The sequence below is a fragment of the Grampus griseus genome (genome assembly GCF_964374135.1).
Source record: "Grampus griseus genome assembly, chromosome: 2".
NCBI classification, from domain to species: domain Eukaryota; kingdom Metazoa; phylum Chordata; class Mammalia; order Artiodactyla; family Delphinidae; genus Grampus; species Grampus griseus.
Window position 1 is genome coordinate 38,044,120 of NC_139018.1, and position 16,111 is coordinate 38,060,230.

General features: G+C 37.5%; 1 protein-coding gene across 3 annotated transcripts in view; it reads left to right on the forward strand.

The window, feature by feature from the left end:
- PPP2R5E (protein phosphatase 2 regulatory subunit B'epsilon) overlaps window positions 1-16,111 on the forward strand; it is a 147,555-nt gene that overhangs the window by 108,309 nt on the left and 23,135 nt on the right. For all 3 annotated transcript variants that reach the window (XM_082647644.1, XM_082647643.1, XM_082647642.1), the window contains exons 4-5: window positions 611-712; window positions 7,032-7,124. In XM_082647644.1, coding sequence (XP_082503770.1) covers window positions 611-712; window positions 7,032-7,124 — 195 coding nt within the window. The remainder of the gene's footprint in view (window positions 1-610; window positions 713-7,031; window positions 7,125-16,111) is intronic.

Genomic DNA, 16,111 nt, shown 5'->3' on the forward strand with positions numbered 1-16,111 from the left:
AGCATCCAGGATTTAATCTGGAAATTTCCCATGGTAAAGAAATACCTGGTCTATAGAAATTTGTATTACAGATGTGTCTTACCCTGGGCATTGTTACTATTTTGTAAACCAACTGAGAACAGATTAGATATGATTTTAAGAACTTCAGTTTCTGAAACATCTTTTCTGATTTGCTTTTTGTAGATGCCTGAAATTTTACTATTAGTATAACTGTAAATTTGCAAATCATGAATAAGCCTGAGAAGGGAAATAAATGAAGCCCATTAACAGTTATTTATATTTTAGTGTAAACTGATTAATTAGGAGCACGCTTGACTGATAAGTAACGAAGCACAAGCTTTGATAGGAGGCATAAGATCACAGGGACCTGGGTGGGGGAGGCCTTATAAGTACTCCAAATACTGGTCAAGAGGGTGCTGCTCTGCTGTTTTCCATCTTTTCCTGGAGGTGGTTCTGGCCTCAAAGCCTATAGAAAGAGTTTTCCTTCCAGTCTGGTGGTGTTCCTGTCATCTGTCGTCTGGGTTCCCTTCTGCTGGCTGCAAAGACCTTGTGTAAGGCTGCTGAGGAGGTGATTCCATTCCAGCTAACTCTGCTGCTTGTTTATTTTTAGGTGTCTTGCAATATATTCAGAACTCTCCCTCCTAGTGACAGCAATGAATTTGATCCAGAAGAAGATGAACCTACCCTTGAGGCATCGTGGCCACACTTACAGGTACTTTGAACTACTATTTGTTATAAAAGAAAGATCCATTAACTCATTAGCTGATTAGCATGGGAATTCCTTGAAGGCCTTATTCACCAAGAAATCAAATTAGAGTACATTACTGGAAAGCTAGAGAATGCTTTTTATGTTTCTTACTGTTGATAATTAGGATGCCAAAAGAATAAAATAATAAGCATTATAATGCTTTAGGGTGGGCCCTCCTGGGTTGCATGCTCAGCCAGTGATTTTATTAGAGCTTCTATGTGATCCTTCCTGCTGGAGGCTCAAACAAGAACAGAACTATTTTCCATTAATACTAGTTAGATGTGATTAGGTCACAGAGTACGTACCTCATTTTCAGCAGTTAGGTACCCGGGGGACTTTGAATGCCTGTCTTCAAGATAACCACGAATGTGTTTCTTTAGCCTGGAAGGGCAAAATCAAATTGCAATAGCTATTTCACAGTGTTGTAAGGAAGAGCAATAGCTGAGAAAAATCTTGTGCAAAGGCCAATTTTGCACTCTTGCACTGAGAAGGCCATGTTTTCCAATCATCCTCATGTGCCAGGACAGATTAGGACCACCCCTGCATCTCCTTTCCCATTTGTATCATATTTACTTATCCATACCAGACCTTTTCCATCCTCCTTTCCTGGCTGCCCTCTTTCAAGGCCAGCATTTCTCAAATGAGTAGAACAAGGAAATGTGAGTGTAATGAACCTCAAAGCCATTTTTCCATTCAGTTAGAATGTCCTCAGAGGCTGTGTGACAGCTAGTGAGAAGGGAAGGGATGGTAGAGAAGGAATATGACCATGTCCATTTTCACCCTAAGGCAGAAGTCACTGCATCTTTGTAGAAGTGTGCTCACGGTTACTAGTTGACTTTCTGAAGGGCAGAAAACTATGCAGCAGGGAGATAAGGCCTAGAGATATTCTAAGGGTTTATTTTTTTCCCCACTTCAGAATTATTGACATAAATTTGCAGCTTTCCCTGTCCTGCTTTGGAAGCTCAAGGTTGCTGCAGATATACATGTAATGCTCTTTCCCCTAGTTATGTGGAGAGCTTTCAGGGGCTGTGTTTTCTCAACTCTTACCTAGGCATTAATACATATGTATTCCTGCTACCAATGCCAAAATACAGAGTAAATTAGTTAAAACATTGTAGTTGATTTACTATCTTAGATGCTTGATTTTTTTTATAAGGTGCCAGACATACTATCTGTAATCTAAGAAATTTGCAAAACTACTTGTGCTTTTCATGGTGTATCCCAGATTATGACAAAAAATCCAAAAAGAAAACAAAAAATGGAATTACTGTTTTGAATGGATGGACTTTTTGTCATGTCTTATTCTTGATGCTTGGCACCAGTTCACAGAAGTGCAGTATAGTCTGGAAGAAATTTAAAAAACAAAGCAAACAAAAAAGATACTTTTCTCAGAAAAGTCCTGCATCTTGTGGTTGAAAAGACAGGGAAGGAGATGTCTTCAAAGCTTCAACTTGTTGTCTTGTCTACCTCCTGAAGAAGAGAGAGTAGACCATTCTTGCCATTTGCAGGAGCTTTTTGAATACTCTAAATCATGATCGCCATAGATATAAATTTCCCCTAAAGTGTGATAAACTTTATCATACTCAATATTGAACTCAGTATTTCAGTTAATCCTTGCTAAGCTTAATGACTCTATAAAATATGGGTCTAAATTAATTTCTAAAGCTATTAAGCAGAATTCTGCCACCAAAAATCTTGAGCTTACACTGTGTCTTTACTACAGGAACATTAACCATTAGTTCATCTGCAATGCTTAAAACCAAAGCAACAGTGAGGAGTGATGCTGAGACCTGTACCCTTAATGGATCTGAAGTCACAAACTGTGTTCCAAAACAGGCTGGTTTCATCTGTGTTGACATCTTGTTTCAGCCTGTTGTCCTCTCTCCCCTTCTTTAGCTCAGGGGGAAACATGACATAGGCTGGATCAGGTAAAGAAGCCTGTAAGAGAAAAGAATGAATATATGTATATGTATAACAATCACTTTGCTGTACACCTGAAAGTAACATAACATTATGAATCAACTATACTCCAATAAAATTAAAATTAATTTAAAAAAAAAGAAATCTACTCTTAAAATTCACAAATGAACCTTCATTTATAGCAAAGGCCAAGTCAGAAGGCACTATCTTTTGCTTTATGGAAGTATTTGTACTGGCTCCTGACTTGTCTCACGAATTCTGTGTTTTCTTTGTATATTCTGACTCCACAAATCAGTCACCTTTCCATTTTCACGAATAAGTGGTTTTAGTACTGGCAAGAGCCCTCGTTGAATGTTTAAGAAAACTTCTTTTCTGTTCGTGATAGGTCGTTCATGTCGTGGTGACCCATCACTAAATTCAACATTTTACTTTATGATTGATCCAACAATCGATTTTTCCAGACCCAAACAGCACTTTCTTCAGCTTTTTCACTTTTTCTTAACTCCAGCATTAAGCAGTGTGCTGCTGATTCTGGCCCACATTTTGCAAGGAAGCACGGTGTTTATTACCAAATCTCTGACAATAGTAGAGAACAACAAAATCACATTATGGTCGTTGGGTGGTTGGCTAGGCTCCTTGCCTCACTGTGTGCTCCTGCACACTCTGATTTTAATTGTGGCTCGTATAAAGTTACTCATTACAACAAATCATGGATCCTTGAGGATATTTAAAAATAAGAAAAAGTATTAAATCTACAAATTTTTAGTTCACATATGTCAAAAGATCTACTGTATGTGTGTCATTTGATCTTTTCTATTATCTGCGTTGGTATCTTTTAAACTGGTATCCCATGGTTATTTTTTGCGTATTTTTTGAAATTGGGTCTGTTTTTATAGTAGAATACAATTTTGTAGGACTTCCATTTACAATTAAGGGATTGTTTTTAATGCTTTACACTGGAGACTGAAAAACCAGAATACTAAAGTCTTTTTACTCGTGTTCCTTGAAGAATTCACTTATGTGACCTTGAAAAGTAATTTATCCTCTGCAGTCCCTAGTCCTTCCCTTTAGAAACTCAAGGGAGATTTTTGATTCTGAGGTAAAATCTGTCTCTTAAAGTAGAGAACATTTATGCTTATTAATTAATATGTCTGAAGTGTTTCCATCAAATTTTTTAAACCATAACTGCTTTCAAGGGACCAGAGGGGAGAGGACATTTTGCCAATCCCACTGGAAAGCCCTGCTTGCCCACAAGTCAGGCCTGGAAGATGAGAATCTCTCCACTTTGTAGGACTCAAAAGAGAGATGAAACCCCTGTTTATGGGTTATTTGAACAAGGCTGATGTTCTGTTTGTAAAACCAAGAGTTGAAAGATTAGTTTATTGGAAAAAGAACAATCCTTCTAGGGGGTATTTGAACTCAGGCATTATTATGACTAGAAGTACAACTTGGCAATGTTCAGATAACTGGGAAAGAAGTTTCTTCTGAATTCAGAGAGAAAAACATAGTTTTATAAAGAAGTAAAATCCTAATGTGAATACCTAATATTAAGTGTTAGAGTCTGAAGTCACAAGGTCACTGTGTGACACATTTAGGTTAGTGGTATCTGTAAACCCTTAGGGGGGACCTGAGACCTAATTGTCAGTGGCCTGCAAGGTCAAAAGTAGTTTTATAATAATACTGTATTATTTGCTCCTTTCACTGTGTTGACATTTGCACTAATATTTGTAAAAGCAGTGGTGGTTGAAATTGCTGATGTGTTAGCACAAATAAGGCAGTTGTGCCCAACTGGTCTAGTAGTCATATTCTTCACTGCCATGCACTTAAAAAAAATTAAATTAAATTAAAAAAAATTAAATTAAATTAAAATTAAATTTAAAAAAAAGCCAATTTCAATCAAGAATGTCCTTGAAGAAGCAGCAAAAATTATTAATTTTATTAAATCTTGACCTTTGAGTACACATTAAAGATAATATTCTTCATGATGAAATGGAAAGTATGCATAAAGCACATCTGCTGCATACTGAATAGTTGTCTTGTGCTAAAACATTTGTGTGATTGTTTGAGCTGCAAGCTAAACTAGCTGTTTTTTCATGAACTGTCATTTTTACTTGAAAGAATACCTGACAAACTATGGTTGTTCTGACTTGGGTATTTGGTGGATGTTTTCTCTAAAACAAACAAACAATTGTTTTACTACTGATAAAATTAAAGCATTGAAGAAAAATTTAGAATTAGAATTTTGAAAAGCTGTATCTTTCCTTTATCTGTTACCTTGAGCTTTACAGCTCCCCAAAGCTTAAAGCCTTTTTTTTTTATAAAGTTAGAGATATTAAGGAATGTGACTTTTATTGATACTATGTATGTATGTAATGAAATGTGTCAACATTTGAAAAATCTCCATAACTCAGTGAACCAATATTTTCCAGTTGGCCAATGAATGATGTTAGGCAGTCATGCATGGTTAAAGATCATCCAAAGTGCAAGAGAGATGATTGGAATTTAGTTTAATGGTATGAAAAATTCATTGATACAGTTTCAGATTCTACAACTGCAACTTTTCTTCAAGAAATGACTGTCAAGTTCTGGTGTAGTATCAAAGAAAAGTATCTACAATTATGTGAAGAAACTATGAACATACTCTCCCTTTTTCATACTAGTAGATTTCTGTGAAGCTTGATTTTCTTTATATACTTTAACCAAAACAGTATATTACGACAGCTTGAATATGGAGACAGATAAGATTCTGTCTTTTCTTTTTTTTTTTTTTTTTTTTTTTGCGGTAGGCGGGCCTCTCGTTGTTCCGGCCTCTCCCGTTGCGGAGCACAGGCTCCGGACGCGCAGGTCAGCGGCCATGGCTCACGGGCCCAGCCGCTCCGCGGCATGTGGGATCCTCCTGGACCGGCGCACGAACCCGTGTCCCCTGCATCGGCAGGTGGACTCTCAACCACTGCGCCCCCAGGGAAGCCCAAGATTCTGTCTTTTCATATGCTGTTAAAGAGATTTACAAAAATAAAAAAGTGCTTCTCTTCCTAGTAACTTTTTTGGAAAATAAATTTGTTTTTCACAAAAATATGTTAGTTATGTTAACATGTGATATATTTTATTGTTCTAAAATAATAAATATATTAAATTTTCTCAATTTTTATTTCTACTTTCATATATATATCTCATGTAAACAGAAAGCTTTTTTGAGTCTTCAATAATTTTTCAGTGTAAAGGAGTAAGACTAAAAAGTTTGAGTATGCTGTTTCAGGCAATATTGACAGTAATGACAGTGGTGATATGTGTTAACCACTGTGCAGAGGTTAATCACATTAATCTCAGGGATTATCATCCCCATTATACAGTTGAAGCAAAAGACTTTTAGAGAAATTAACTTGCCTAGGGTCACACAGTTAGTAAGGGGTAGAGCTAGGCTTTCAACCCAGTGTCTACCTGTCTCTTGAAAGTCCTGGTTTTGATATACTGTTGTATACTACACCAGGATTTAATGTATACTTTAACATAGATTTATTTTGCAAAGAGCATAAACAGTGATCCCCCACGGTTTATTAAAACGGTTATTTGAGGTTGCCTCTGCAGATGAGAGTATTCTTACTCTTTGCAGATGAGAATATCCTGATACACCATCATATATTGCTTAGAGGAGTGTAAATTGCCATAAACTCTCTAAAAGGAAATTGGTAATGAATGTTGAAAATCCTGACGTGTTTGGATATCTTTTGATCTAACAATTCTACTTTTAGAAATATTTCCTCATAAAATAATTGAACACGTGCACACTGATGCATGTTATATAATGTACATTCTGGCATAATTTAATAGAGAAGTAATTAAAAACTACTTAAGTGTCTAAGCATAGGATATTGGTTAAATTAATTATGAGTATTGGAATTATTCATTATAAATATGTATAATGGACTGCTTGTAGCTTGAGAATGATGGCTTAGATATTGTTGGCATAAATTGTCCACAATATATTGTTTAGATGGTAAAAGTACTTTTAAAACTATATTTTATATATATATATATTTATATTTATAGTACATTGGTATATTGTAGAAGTATAGAGAAAAATTGGGAGTTTTATACATTAAAGTGTTAACAGTGGTTAACTCTTAATGGTGAGATTATGGGATATTTTTATTTGCTCTCTTTGGCTGTGTTTCCAGATTTTACATTTAAAAAGTTAAAAATCACAACAGCAGCTGTGAGCTACAAGAAAGGCTGGCACTGCTAGTTGAATGATATTAAAACCTACTAAACCCCTTGTCAGTTTTAGTATTAGAGCTTTTTAAGGTTTTTGATACTATTCTCAGTGAATTATATTTTGAAATTAACGATAACCTATTTGTTGCAGCTTGTATATGAGTTTTTCATACGATTTTTGGAAAGCCAAGAATTCCAACCCAGCATTGCCAAAAAATACATAGATCAGAAATTTGTATTACAGGTAAGCACATTGTTGTGGTTGCATGTATTTGTTTTTCAGTTGATAACACTTTATCTCATTTTCTCTTGATGTTTGTTAACAAAATCTTACAGTGACAGTTATATCACCCTGTAAACAAATATATACACATAAGTTATTTTTCATTATTGCCCATTAAAAGTAATAGGTACCTCTTTAGTTTATTGTGCTGGAAATTAATTACATTTTAAACAACAAGGAATGCTAATGCCTAAATCCCTGCAGTTTTCTTTCTTAAAGTTTAATTATAAAGGAATTTCATTTGTATAACCCTAGTTTGTGTGAATCCTTATGTAAGCTTGAAAACTTTTATTTGCATAAGGATTTTAAACTATTTCATTCATCTGTTAAAACTGAGTAGGCATGGTCTAGAGCATAGGTAAGCTTTAATAAATAATCAAAGTCAGGGTACTGGTGAGCTTCCACAACTAGGAAGTAGCACAGCTTAACACCTTAAGATTCCCTTGAAGAGAGTAACTCTCACCTGTTTGGAACTTTTCAGGATACCTACGTAATTTTCTTGATTTGTAATTTTACATTTTATAACTGTAAATCATATATTTTTACCCCGGAATTGGGTACTTTCATGGCCCTGAATATTTAGGTAGTATCTCCTTGCTCTTGTTAACATTCATCTATAAAAAAATGCATACTTGAGCCAACTGATGTATGGATTGTTGTAACTCCTTTTTAAGTGATTAGTGAGATGCCTTATGTGGAAAAGAATAAATATCTCCTAGTGAGCCAATATGCAGAACTTCAAATTTAAAGCATTACTTTGGAGAAAACTGATCTCCTATGCCTTACTTGGATAAAGGTTGATAACCTCAGTGATGACCTCATTCCTTAAATTAATACATTTAGAATTCTGGACATACTAGGTTGAGAAGGCTTGGAAAAGTGAGATTTGATATATAGCTAGAGAGGTAGTAGATAAATAGGTAGATTCATGGATCACTGGGAAATAGGTTGATCCAGACCCTTATCCCAAGTAGGTAAAATGCATTTCAGGCAAAACAAAAGCAAGACATAACAGGTCTGTGTTTGTATTGGAAAGTCCTTGCATTTCTGTAGCACTGTATAGTTGTCAGACCACCTTTACATGCATTATTTAATTTGATTTATACAGCGATCTAGAGGAGACATGGCAAGTTTTGTGCCCATTTTATAGATGAATAAATCTGAGGTCTAGAAAAGTTATCCAGGTTTCCCCAGCACATTTCCTACTCTGGTTTTCTGTCCATTAAACCATGATGCCTCCTTGTGATTCCCTTTACCATAACTTGGAATGACTTCAATGCAGGAGTAGCCCCCGTCTCTCAACACTGATGAAAAACAAGGTTCTCTTACATTTATGGTAAATTAAAGTGCCCGAGAGGATCGGATAATGATTCAACAGTAGACACTGTGTTTAGTTGACATGGAAACAGTAAATCCTGCAAAGGGCCCAGTCAGTGTGTTCTCTGTGGTTGATGGGTACTGATAAAGCTCCTAAAATTAAAACAACAGAGAAACGCAGACTTCGAAGGGACATTTTGGGTTGTCTCTTCTAGTTCTTTACACCGTGAATCAGTTTTCTTTGAGACCCTGATGAGGGGTGACCTCTCCTTGCCCTTTTTCAGTGAGAAAGGGCCACATACTCAGGTAGATTGTTCCATTTTTGTTAGAAAGTTATTTTTTATGTTGAATCTCCTTATACCTGATACCTTTTGGCCTTATTTCTTCAGAAGAGTCCCTTAGTATATCACTAGCCCAGGCATAACCTTTCAGGTCTTAGAACACAGCTTTTGTATTTACCTCTTGCCTCTTTTTCTCTAAAACAGCAGTTACAACTCAAATGCCTATAGGCTCATTTATAATAGTCTGGTGGCCAGATGTCAGACAATAGGAGGCAGACCAGCTCCTACTGAAGGGAGCTTTGACTATACCTCTTTCTTAAGTATTGCCAGACATTTTTTTTTTTCCCGAAGAGAAATTTTTTTCTCCCAAATTCAGTTTTTTTGTGAAATTTTCTGATAGTTTTAAAATCCTGTTCAGAATGAATTAAAGCCATCTGCCTTCTGGATCTAGCCTACCAGCTGTCAGTGTGTGTTCTCTGCTCTAGACTGAATCCTTAGTTCTGTCAACCCTGTCTCATTTGTCAGTTTTTGGTCTTCAACATGTGTCCATTTGTCTTCAAGGATGACATCTATGTCTGAACACAGTGCCCTGAGCCTGGTCGATCCAATGCAGCTTAGAGTTGGGGGTCTCCATTCCCTTATCTGGATGCTAGGCTTCTTAAAGGGGAAGTCTCATTAGCTCTTCTTGCTGTTCCATGACACTGCTAACTTAGGTTAATAAGCTTGTGGTCTTAACTGACTTCTAATTTAGTTTTACACATGTTGTCATAAACCCGTTTTCGTTTTCCCTTGTTCATTTTACAGTTTGCTTTTTTATCTGGGTGTAGGATCTGACACGTATTCCTATGGAATATCTTATCTCCCCAGCCTTCTGAAGTCTTTCTGGATCTTGATTCTGTCATCCACCTTATTCACTGTGCCTTCCAATCACATCTGTGATTACTAGCGATTGGTCTCATTGAAGCCATTGATTAAAATTGTTAAACTAGCCAGGACTCAGGATAGAGGCCGGTGGCATGCCTTTAGCAACTTCACTTTCTTTTAGCACAGATTCACTAATAACAGTGTTTGGATTCCCTCCTTGAGCCAGTTAGAAATTTACCCTAGGATGGCGGCTTCCCTGGTGGCACTGTGGTTAAGAATCCGCCTGCCAATGAAGGGGACACGGGTTCGAGCCCTGGTCCAGGAGGAGCTCACATGCTGCGGAGCAACTAAGCCCATGCACCACAACTACTGAGCCTGCACTCTGAAGCCCATGAGCCACAACTGCTGAGCCCACGTGCCACAACTACTGAAGCCCGTGCACCTAGAGCCTGTGCTCCGCAACAAGAGAAGCCACCGCAATGAGAAGCCCGTGCAGCACAATGAAGAGAACCCCCCCCGCCCCCGCTCACAGCAACTAGAGAAAGCCTGTGCACAGCAACAAAGACCCAACACAGCCAAAAATTAAATAAATAAATAAATTTTTTAAAGAAAGTATCTTAAAAAAAAAGAAAAAGAAATTTACCCTGGGATGTCCTCATCCTCGCATTTAAAATTTTTGTTTATAAGGAGAGTGTAGAGACTTCATCAGATGTGATGGTAGAAGCCAGGACTTCATGTTTACAGCATTCCCCTCCTCCATGGGCCTTGGAACTTTATCATAAAAGGAATGCCAGAATTTCCTGGCTCTCCAGTGGTTAGGACTCTGCACTCTCACTGCCAAGGGCCTGGGTTCGATCCCTGGTCAGGGAACTAAGATCCCTCAAGCTGCGGGCATGGCCGAAAAGAATAATAATAATAAAGAAAAAGAAATAAAAAGGAACGCCATTCGTCTGCCACGGGGCATTAGTGAACTTCTGGGGGCTACTGTTGGTTTACTGGTAATGTTGCCCTAAGTACTTGCAAATCATGGCACTGATCATCTGTCCCCAAGTTTTGTGAGAGACAAGTAATAAAGTATAAATAGTGAAGCTCATCTACTTATGCTTTGTTTTCAGTCCCTGCCTCATGTTTTCAACTTTTTTGCCTTCTTTATCCTCCCTCTGCTGGATCTGTTGATGAACTCAGCCTTTAGACCAGGGCTTACCTCAGTGCCTGCATCAGTTATGAAAGGGTCAGGCAGGGTATTGGTGGAATTAACGTCACCACTGAGTGGTACTTGAATGTAATCCTGTGACTAACCAGTGCACTAATTTTCATGATGGGGAGAAGCTCTGGTTGCCTATCAGCTGCCGACTTCCAAATTACCCTGTTCATTCATGTTCGTAACCTGTAAAGTTGGCCTCCTATTCCTTTTCCTTCCCTAAGTTTGCCCCAACACCTTCTAGGAGTGGGGACTCAATCCCCTGCCTGCTTCTCCTAAGCTTCCTTCCTCAAGAGTTTTGGTCCCGACTTGAGACCTGATGGCAATGGGTGAGCCTTTTGGAGCTTGAGCGTTATTGCTGAGATTCTATCCTGTTATCCCCCATCCCACCCTACCGTCCTCTTCCTCTGACCACCATGCCTTAACTGTCCTTGAGCTGGCAGGTCCTTCGTATGTCTGTACCGTCTAGTCAGCTCATTCATTTTGCATACCCTCAGTTTTCCCTCTTTTTTCTCTACCGCATGGACTCCCAAGGTGCTACCTGGTCCTAGCCTGGTTTTCTTGTGCCATGGGAACCCTCATACTTTTCCCTATTGCAAATCAGGATGACATTCACCTTATTCCTTTTCTTTGAGCAGATTTCTTATTCTCTGTGGATTCTCAAAGATCTCAAAAAGAGTTTTCAACTCAGAACTCTTTTATTTAGTAAGACATAATTTATTCTAGCCACAAGATTTACACTTACTTTCTGTAGCAGCTAGCTGTATTCTTTACAGTCTGTTCTGACTCTGATTCCTGCATCCCCAAAAGCAAAATAAGAAGTGGGCTATTTTGGGCTTCCCTGGTGGCGCAGTGGTTGAGAGTCCGCCTGCCGATGCAGGGGACGCGGGTTCCTGCCCCGGTCCGGGAAGATCCCACGTGCCGCGGAGCGGCAGGGCCCGTGAGCCATGGCCGCTGAGCCTGCGCGTCCGGAGCCTGTGCTCCGCAACGGGAGAGGCCACAACTGTGAGAGGCCCGCGTACCCAAAAAAAAAAAAAAAGAATTGGGCTATTTTAACAGGATGTAGTGAAGAGAAACTTAGAAGGCTCTGGATTGGAATCCTTACTCCCCTATGTACTCTAAGTATATTTTAGGAGCTAAGAATATGAGCTGTGGGATAAGAAGAAACTGCATTCAAACCCAGGCTTTTCTGCTTACTTGCAATGTGACTTTCAGCAAGTTAATACGCTTGCTACCAAGCACGAGTTTCCTCATTCATGACGTGGGGATAACAGTATAAGTGAGATACTGTTCAGTAAAATAAGATATACCCCCAAACTGACAACTGTTAAATCTTCTTAATTGAATTGGCACCATGGATACAAACACAGGCTCCCTACCTTCAGTCTTAAACAGGTACTGAAAACTTGGGCAGATAATTGACTATTCTGAGCCTCAGTGTTTTCTTCTATAAAATGACAATAACAGTCGTCTTTCTTACAAGTTACAAAAAAATAGGCTGTTATGATGATAAAATAATATGACTTGTATAAATGTCTGCTGGTAGCATATATGGGGCCTAATAGTTGCTCATTAAATATCAATCCTCTTTTCACATCCTCATATTATGTTACCTGTCCATATTGGTAGGATGTCTTATTTTTCTTGATTCCAATATTAGTTTTAAAACTTCCACATTTTGAAACAAAATTTTAAAATTTATGTGAAACTTACAATAAAAATTTTGCAAAGAAGGCTTGAATAAATGCAGAAATGTAACGTAATCCTAGGTGGGAAGACTTTCCATCATAAAAATGCCCATAGACTCTCCAAATTAATCTGTACATTTCGTGCAATTCTAATTAAAATTTCAGTAGTTTTTCTATTTGAAAATTTCAGAGTTCATGAAATAAAAAGTTTTTGAAAAAGAAAACTAGTGATATTTTATTAGACATTAAAACATACTGTAAAGATACATTAATTAAAACAGCATGGTATGGGTATAGGAGACTGGAACATAGTAGAGGCTTGGGTGGAAAAGACCCTTTTTAGTATGCTATAAAATTCATAAAAATATATGAATAAGTAGATAAGATAGATACCTACCTACATACATATATATTAAATTGGTATAATGCTCTGAAGAGGAGATCTGATAGAATTCTATTGACTTAGATTGTGACTGAGCAATTCCGTGAGAAGTAGATGTGTACACCAAGCAATATGTACAAGGTTATTGAATGTATCATTGTTAATGATTATTAGAAAATTGGAAACAATTTAAAAGTTCTTCAGTAGGGGTTGGTTGAATAAGCTGTGGACATTCATTTAAGGAAATATTCATCAGGCTATAAAAAGAATGAGATAGAGCTACACATGATCTGTTTTTAAGTGAAACATGCATATTATGGAACAGTATGATATTTTGAACCTGAGTCTGTTATTTTAGGGAAAAGGAATGTTTGTCTCTGCACTAAAAATTTTGGAAGGAGATACACCACGTTTTTATTAATTGTCTGGTGGGGTGTAAGATTATGTGTGATGATCTTTACTTTCTAATTTCTATTTTTTGCATTTAAATAGTGAACATGTATGTTATAATCAATAAGAACAGTCAAAATATTTCAACTACAGCTACATTCTCATTTTGTTGCCTTGCATTTTTGTAAAACTCAGCTGATTCTGTTCATTAATCTTCCCAAGAGTATGTTTTATAAGACTATGCCATTCTTTTATACTTAACATTTTTTTGTATTTCCTTCCTTTTATCATTTGTGCATGTCCTTTTAAAGTCTGAAGCTCAGTGGCAAGCTTCTTGTGTTGCCTCAAGGGCCTCTTTCAATACCTCTCTTTTTAATTCCTCAGCAGGAAGCAATATAGATTAGTGGTTAAGTGTATAGACTGGTTTGGATTCAGACTCTACCATTTTTTAGTGCATGACCTTGGGCAAGTTATATAACTGCTGTATGACTCAGTTTCCTCATCTGGAAAGTAGATGCAAAATACCCATTGTATGATAGTAATTATGTTGTAAGGTTCTTGTGCAGATTCAGTAAGTGTATACGTATGTAAGCACTAAGAACAATTCCTGATAATAGTAACTGTTCAGTAAATGTTACACTGCTGCTGTCACTACTATCTTTATTAGGTTCAGTTCTTGTTTTTAAGACTTTCTTTACCATTATTTTCTAGAACAGCCTCAATCCAGGAAGTTACATGATGTTAGTCTGTCATGTCTTACCTAGCATGTTATCCATTTTTTGAAATCTAACTTTTACCATTCTAAAAAATCAAAAAACCCTTTTGACTCTGCTTATATTGTTCTTCGTGGGCTGTTGGGATTTTTAAAGATGTTAAATATGGTCTCTTGTCCTTGAATTCTCATCAGTTCCACTTCACCAACTGATTTCTTCCAATCAGTGTTAGAAGTAAATGTTTAATTAGTGCCAAGAGCATGTACTTTTTAGTGTGTAAGAACCAGGGAAAGCGCATTCAAATCTTTACAGAGGCCAGACAAGTGATACATAATGAAGTAGTCTGGGTGTAACAGAAAGGATTTGATGGAAACAGTGGTGACCTAGAGAGCTCGGACCCTGCTGCCAATCTGTTCCTGTTAACTGTTGGCTGATTGCTAAGTGGGCCAAGTGTTGCTAGATTCTTCTGATTTTTTAAGAGAACCTGGAAATCTAGATTTTTGTATGGGCCAGTCAAAATCGTCAGTGACTTGTACCTTTGAAGGGTTTGCTCTTTTTTATTTCAGAATGGACTACTTTGTTTAAATTTCGTAGTAATTTTTGTTAAATCTAGATTTACATAACCTTTAGCACTTCTTATGTACTTAATCTAAGTCTTTACATAAGGAAGCTGTCAGAGACTTATCAAAGCTAGTCGATTGATTAAATAGTGCCCTTGTGTCCATGGTAATGTTGTTGATTTTAGACTTAGGTAACTTAGCTATAAGTGTGTCGGCTTGCCTAGGCTTTGGAAACAACCTTGTCTATTCCCAGTAAAGATAATTTTCATCTGCATTAGGGTGGTTGAGAAAATGGTTTCTTTATGACACTTCCCTCCCCCAAGACCAAAAGTGAATTGCCAAACCTTGAATTGCGTCACTGGGTGAATTGTCGTGGTAAGAGTTTAGTAGCATATCTCTAAAGACTGCGTTCAACCACTCTGCAAGTCTGAAAAGTAGTCAGTGGTTGCTAAGAGATGTACTATTCAAGCATCTCCATAAACATATGTACTGCTGGAGGTGGCTCCTTAGTAATTTGTACTTCACATTTGTGGTTATATTTAGCTGAAAGGTACTGTAATTATCATGCAAATTATGCAAATCATCCAGCCTGTCCTTAAAAGTGACCTTTTGTTATTGTGTTTTAAAAACTGAAGACAAATTGGACATGATACAAAACCAACCCATGAAAAAATGTTAGGTTCTTAACTGAAATAAAATTCACGAGGCCTTGAATCTCAGCTCTAATACAAAGAACTATTTTCCAAACAAGTTCCTTGAATATGTCAAAATGCTTACATTTCTCTCTCAGAGTCTATAGCAAATAAAACTTTAGAGAGTTTATTTCTACCAGGAATTTTATCAGATAGACATAACCAGTTAACAATAAATTGCCCCATCCCATCCTGTCCAACTATAACTCAAAAACCTTAAAAAAGGGCTGTACTGCTCTGACTTCTGCATCCAGAGCCAGCTTGGTAGGCAAGGAACTCGTGCAGGGGCAGCGGGCCCTGTGCTTAGAAGGACCTTTTTCATGGTTTAACGCTTTGCTGTTGCTGTCTTGAAATTCTTAGTACTTTTTGAACAAGGAGCAGTACGTTTTCATTTTGCGCTGGGCCCACAAATTATGTAGCTAGTCCCTGCCTGTATCCCGCTAAGTGCATCATTATGTACCATAGCAACTCTTTCTTGAAATGCTGACCGAATTAAAAATTTAAATCGCAGGGTTTTCTTGAATCAGTTGGAATAAGTGCTTGAGGGAGAATAGAATGGACTTTTCTACTTTGTAGGAAAAATGCTGAAATTAGGAGAGAAATAAAAGCCTGTGACTTGGCAGAGTTGTTCATGTTTGTATGACTGACACCTTTGAAATGTTTATACGGAGTTATAGGGGTGCTGAAGTCAGAACTGCTGGAAGCTTATAATGTGCAACCTTTTGATTCCTTGTCCACGCTGTGCTCGCTCAGTGGTTGCCCATAGGTCAGTTCATTTCATACGTTGGTCCTCTTGAGTTGTTACCATTCATGGGAGTCAGGCTGCCGCTGGCTCTTCTTTCTTGGTTCTGGGCTGTTTT